The sequence below is a fragment of the Manacus vitellinus genome, unplaced genomic scaffold, assembly GCF_001715985.3.
Source record: "Manacus vitellinus isolate BGI_N305 unplaced genomic scaffold, ASM171598v3 scaffold_18_pilon, whole genome shotgun sequence".
NCBI classification, from domain to species: Eukaryota; Metazoa; Chordata; class Aves; order Passeriformes; family Pipridae; genus Manacus; species Manacus vitellinus.
This window is the reverse complement of record NW_021939324.1, coordinates 5396866-5402865: the sequence shown is the minus strand read 5'-3', so window position 1 is coordinate 5402865 and position 6000 is coordinate 5396866. Positions and strand designations below refer to the sequence as shown.

At 34.5% G+C, this 6000-nt stretch overlaps 1 protein-coding gene across 1 annotated transcript in view; it reads right to left on the bottom strand.

Moving 5' to 3' along the window:
• Positions 1–3528: 3528 nt before the first annotated feature.
• PTPRD (protein tyrosine phosphatase receptor type D) overlaps positions 3529–6000 on the bottom strand; it is a 339897-nt gene continuing 337425 nt past the window's right edge. The window contains exon 38 of the mRNA XM_025894895.2: positions 3529–3737. Within this exon, the coding sequence (XP_025750680.1) occupies positions 3669–3737 (69 nt within the window). The 3' untranslated portion in view covers positions 3529–3668. The remainder of the gene's footprint in view (positions 3738–6000) is intronic.

Below are 6000 nucleotides of genomic sequence, written 5' to 3'. Positions count from 1 at the left end.
ACAAGTTTTTATTATCTTTGTAAAGACACTCCAAGCTTGAATGGCAAAGCCACATAATGGATGGTTATAATGAGACCTGCAGCCTTCTGATATCTGTGGAGTATCAGGGCATCAAGAAAAGAAAAAAAAAAAAGAAAGGCAAAAAAAGAGAAAAAAAGAAAAAAAAAGAAAAATGGAAGAGAATAAAAGGGAAAAAAAGCAGTTGCCTTTTTAAGTAATTGCAAACTTTTTTTTTCCTTTTTACATGTTCCGTGTCATTTAAATACATATTAGTGGATTTTATAAGCAGTTTCTCACAGATGGGTTCAAGTTATAACATTGTTGGGTGTAGAATCAATAGGGCAGTGCATAGTACAAAGGTATATATAGAAAGTGCAAATCTCCTTAGAGGGCCACTCCTTCCCCCAGCCATCCTCTCCACTGTCTAACCACTCAAATAATTTTTTAAAAAAGAGCTAAATTAAACTTCTGTATAAACCATTTTTATATATTTTGTGGTTTTTTTCCCCGTTGCAACTAATTACAAAATTAGACATAACTACACATATAAACGTAAATAATAGCACCGTATTGGTTATGTTGATGAAACCAATTTTAAGCTTGGAAATGTATGATGCATGTAGACAAAGATGCTCACGTTTTAAATTAACCACAGAATGCACATATAAGAATACAGAAAGTGGAATGCACATCAATGATGCTAAGAGTTATCTTAAGAAACACAAACCCTAAAAGGAGTATTTAGTTGTAGAACAGTTTTCCTCACAAGTTGGTTCTGCTTTTTTGTATTTTTTTTTTATTCCCTTATTTTCTTTGGAGCTTGCAAGATGGTCTGCTAGGGAAAAATGTGCTGATCCTTTTACAGATCCAGTATGTAAGAACCTCCCCTAGTCTATGTTTCCAAAATGACACTTCTTTTATTTTTGTGTTTTTCTGATTCCCTATACTTGAGTTGAAGAACATAACCACATTACATAACCTGGCACTTCAATAATTACTTTAAAGTATAAATCAAGAAAGAAGAAGAGAAAGAAACATAGCGCACATTCTTCTCTGGTTCAGACGTAAGTTATAGAATCTCATTCTGAGGTAGCCTTCTATAATACTTCTATTCTTATATATATATATATGTATATATATATATATATTTGTTTTGATTTTTTTGGTTGGGTTTTTTTTTCATTACAAAAGTGCTCAAATGCAATTGCTGAAGTTTGGTCTTTCGTATTTTTCTTTCTGCTAGCAGTGGGAAAATTGGAAGAAGAAGAAAAAATGTTTAGATCACATTGACAAGCCATAGCAATGCTCCTCTTTGAAACCCCAAAGAAAGAATTCCTTTGATACTCATGTACTGACAATGGCAGAACACACAATGGAAACTGAGGTCAATGTAAATGGTATCCTATAAAGAGTCTCAAAAAGTACTTTTTGCTGTTTACAAAATTTTCCTTGTTTCCTGGAAGAAAATCTACTGTCATTCTCCAATATGTCCTGGGGGCTCAGTCTTGTTAGCCTTCCATGAACCTTCCCACTGAAAGCAATGGTTTGACTCTAGCGATCTGTTGACACAAGTGAATAAGCAGGACTTGGCCCAAAATAAATTATAAAAAAAAAAAAAAAGAAAAAAAAAAGATGCACTGCTGATGTCAACTACTGCTACTGTACTGCTACATCTCTGCAATGATAATACTATAACCAGTGACACAGTGGGTTTGAAAAGCCAACCAGAAACAGATTTTCAATTTGTGGGCTGGTCTGTTATTGGAAATATGGAAAGATAAAGGGCCTTGACTACCTATGTGTTTTGGGTTATCATTTATTACCATCCATACTTGATTAGAAACCGGAAATGCATATTTTTCAAAATTGTCTGGTACATGTATTAAAACGTTTGAAACGAATAACAGAGATATAAACAAACGGAACTAAATACAAATGAAGGCTAACTTAAAGAAATGCTATTCAAAATAGGCATCAAATATAAGGCACTCTAAATGTAAAATTAAAATAAACCCCAGCATCCCCAAATAATGCTGTATGCCACAAAACGTTTGATTTCACAGAGCAATATGTGTTTGGCTTTGCCCTGTTACATAGGATAAATGTAAATTATATAGCGCACACTATAGACAGTATACTATTGAATACAATTTTAAAACATCTTAATACCTAGTATATTACAACATTCTCCCCTCCTAAAGGGATATGCACTGACCTTTCCCACATGCACACCTCCTACATTTAATAATATGATTTCTTATTGCACTATAGTGTTACAAATATTGAACTTCACTTGAAGCCTAAATCACATACTCTGTGTGCGTGTGTGCATGTGTGTGCATGTGTATGTGTGCATGTGTGTGTGCTCAAGTGGACATGTGGACAGAAGTACTAATTGGGAAAGAGATGATGTTCAAATATCAATGATGTGCATTCCTCACTTCCCTTTGAAACAAAGGTTTATGGACCTTAAAAATGCAGAGATGATCAAATAGTAGTTTGATATAATTGTAGTAGGCTGAAAAAGTTTCCCAATGCTTTGATAAATCCAGGTATGTAAGAATTGGTATGTTTATACGCATGTGTGTGAATATCTATCCATCTGTACCTCTGTAACCATACAGAGTCAGACAGGGGTAGACAGTAATACATAACATATATATATAGAAAAAGAGGGGGTGTGAGTGTGCATGTGCATATGTGTGCGTGTGTGTGTATGTGCTAGCAGCATCTTTATACTTTGCGCCTCCCTGTTGATTCCAAAAGAAACCATTTTGATTTAACTGATTACAATGAATATTTTCTTAAAGAAAAAAACCACAAATAAAACTATAAAATTAATATCTAACAAGACTGTGTAACTGTAGGACTGCACAAAAATGTGCAAATTTTCAAAGTATTTAACATTTCTACAGCACGATATTACAGATAACAGTTCTACAGCTTAAAAAAAAATCTACATTATTTAAACAAAAATATTAACAGTTATGCAACCTTTTCTTTAATTCACTTCATTGAATGATAAACTCTTGTTAAAAAAAGGAAAAAGTTTACACAGTTAAAAATGAAGCACAGGTCAGCAGTATCTTTACAATACTAAAAAACTAAATCAAGGACTTTCTTTTTAAACATTCCCACATTTTCCCTAAAGTGTTATGATGAGCATTATGACGGGAAAGGGTGATGTTGAAGTAAAGAGTCCATTTTGTTTGAGAAGCCAGGACCCAACCTTGCAACAAACATCTTGCACTGAACTGCAGTTCTCAAAACTCCTCTTTGCAAAAGCATGTAATCCTGAACAAGATGATAATTTTTTTTGATTAATTTCCTCTTCCCTTTAACTTCAACCAATGTCGAACCCTTGAGGTATCTGTATATGAGATCCTTCAGACGCCTCAGTGGTCAGGATTCTTTTATTATGGTTAGGTTATTAAACTGTGAATTCTTGGTCCACATGGAACAGTTGTTGTTGGGTGGGGTTCTTTTTTGTTGTTTTTTTTGTTTTATATATCCCCAATATTTTTGTTCATTTTTTTAAATTTATTTTATATATCCCCAATAATTGCTCCTTAGCTAAGAGTTAAGAAGTACTTCTAAAGCACATTGTATGGCTCAGAAGCGGCTCTATGGATCTTAAAGGGCCTGCAATAAAAATCCACAATGGGTTTTTATGTTGCATAGTGATCAAAGCTGCCCAGATATTCCAGTGCGGCTCGATAGCAGAACTGGTATTGATCCTGGAAAGAAAGATAGAAAAAAAAAGCATCAAAAAGTCAGCTTTTTTGGTTGGTTTTTAGTTTCCTTCAACTAAAAGTGAATACTTTGTGGCTACAAACAAATACACCACAGAGACATCTGCAGTTCAGCAATGTTCACTCGCTAACATCAACAGAAAACCACTGTGAGTTGCAACAGATGCAGATAGACGCTCATTTAATGCAATAGTATTTTCCACAGATTGCAGCTTATTTTTGTGCAGAGACTATATACTCAACTACTGACTGTTTGTTATTCTGGATTAAAACAATATCAGCATAAAGCTTTCTTCTGATGGGAACATGCGAAGGTGCTTTTCCCCCATGTATTTGAAAATAAGTAGCAAAATATTCAATTTATTCTACAGCAAATACAACACACTACGTGATAAAGTTCATCAGAGTCTTAATACGGAATGTCATATGGAAAACCATCAGCTTAAAATTCATGTTAAGGAAGCAAAGGGAATCCCAACCTTTCAGTTACACAGGTTTTGATGAAGATGTGAAGATACCTTAAGCCTGTGGCAAGAAAAGGTGCTAAAAGAGCAATAGGCAGCTAAAGCACCTTATTCACATAAAACAGACTGCATTTCAACCTATGCCTGGAAGAAGAAAGAATTTTAGTGTGGTGAGAAATTCACTTATTCCTCTGATGAAACCAACATTTGGTATTTTGTGTTCTTCCCACCTCCATAAAGCAGTCCTTTTGCACAGTTATGTTATGTTGCACACTTACACTAAAATGGAACATCTGTGTCCTCATTTGCCACTCCCATTCAGGGTTTAAATGGTAAAAAAAGAAAAAAAGGAAAAAAAAATAAAAGAAATTGCTACAAAATATCAAGGACGCCTGCTTATTTATCTGATAGTGCTGTGTGTTAACCCTACATAGGTTGCACTTGTTAAGGTAATAATTAAAATTCTTGTGGAGGCCAGGAAACTAAACAGATATTTGTTTCACTGAGATGGTGTGATCACTAATTTTTCATTTCTGTTAGTTGGAATAATCGGAACAGTGGCAGAATGCATTACACATATGCCTAAATTATAAGTGTATGTGTGGTCCACATGGAGTTCAAGTGCTTTGTTGAATAAGGATTAGATTTCCTGGCAGTTTATACCACTGAACAAGAGATTTGTTTTCCACAGAATCCTGAAAGAAATGAGTACACAACACTTCTGCTTGCAGCAGTGGGGATGAAGGGTGCATACAGAAATAAGTCAAAGCAGGGGGAGGGAGAATATATTGTGGAATTGAACTCTGTCAGGTAGGCTCAAAGAAGCATAGCTGTTCTGTATACTGTAGTTATTTCTTGGAGCTAAAAATGACAGAAAGTAGTCATTTTTCATTTTGCTTATCCAGAAAAATGATGATAATGGAAAAGAAATGGAATTAACTCTTCAGTTTGGTCATAGTGATTTGCTTGGCTAACTGACAAGATTAAAAATAAGTATCTGTATTTTTCATATAAGTTTTTATGAAGTTGTCTTTTTAAAAATAGGACTACCCAGCTTCTATTGAACAAGTTTAATTTTCTTAAGGGAAATGGTAAACTCTGGGGAACCATTTTAAATTTCAGAGACTGTAATTTAAAGGCCAGTGTCAATCAAATGATACTAAATAAATGTACGACCTAAAATGTTTCCCTTCTCTTGCCCTTTTTCTTGGTTTTCCTAACCGATTGCCTCTGGCTTAGTTCAGGTCTTCTGCTCAGAAATTAAAGTATAAATTAAGCACAGCATTAACTGATAATGTTTAGACATTCTTTATAATGTGACACATGTAATCAGTTGATACTGCTTATCCCTTTATTTCTCTATGTCACTCTTGCTAGCACAGAAATTATAGTTCTGAACAAGGAATTTAACGTTATGATTTTCAGGCCAAACAGCCACTTGCTTGGTGACACAAAGTCAAGAAAAACATGAAAATAATACAGCATCAGTCTGAAAACATGATCAAACACCTAGCTCCCAAACAACAACAACAAAATAATCAGTGGATCCACCTGCAGAAATGATTTGCCACCTTCTTTATCACTACACATTTCTGTCACGAAACAGTGCTCAAATAAAAATGGGTGATACTTCACAAATGGTTTTTCTCAACTACCATAACTTAGATTCCACTATTGAAACGATTTTTTTCTTCCCCAGTCTGCAGTAACTAGTGCTGTAACAGGAAATAAGTCCTTGCAGTACCTTTAGGGCAGAATTTAGCCTGTAGTCATATGGTCATTAT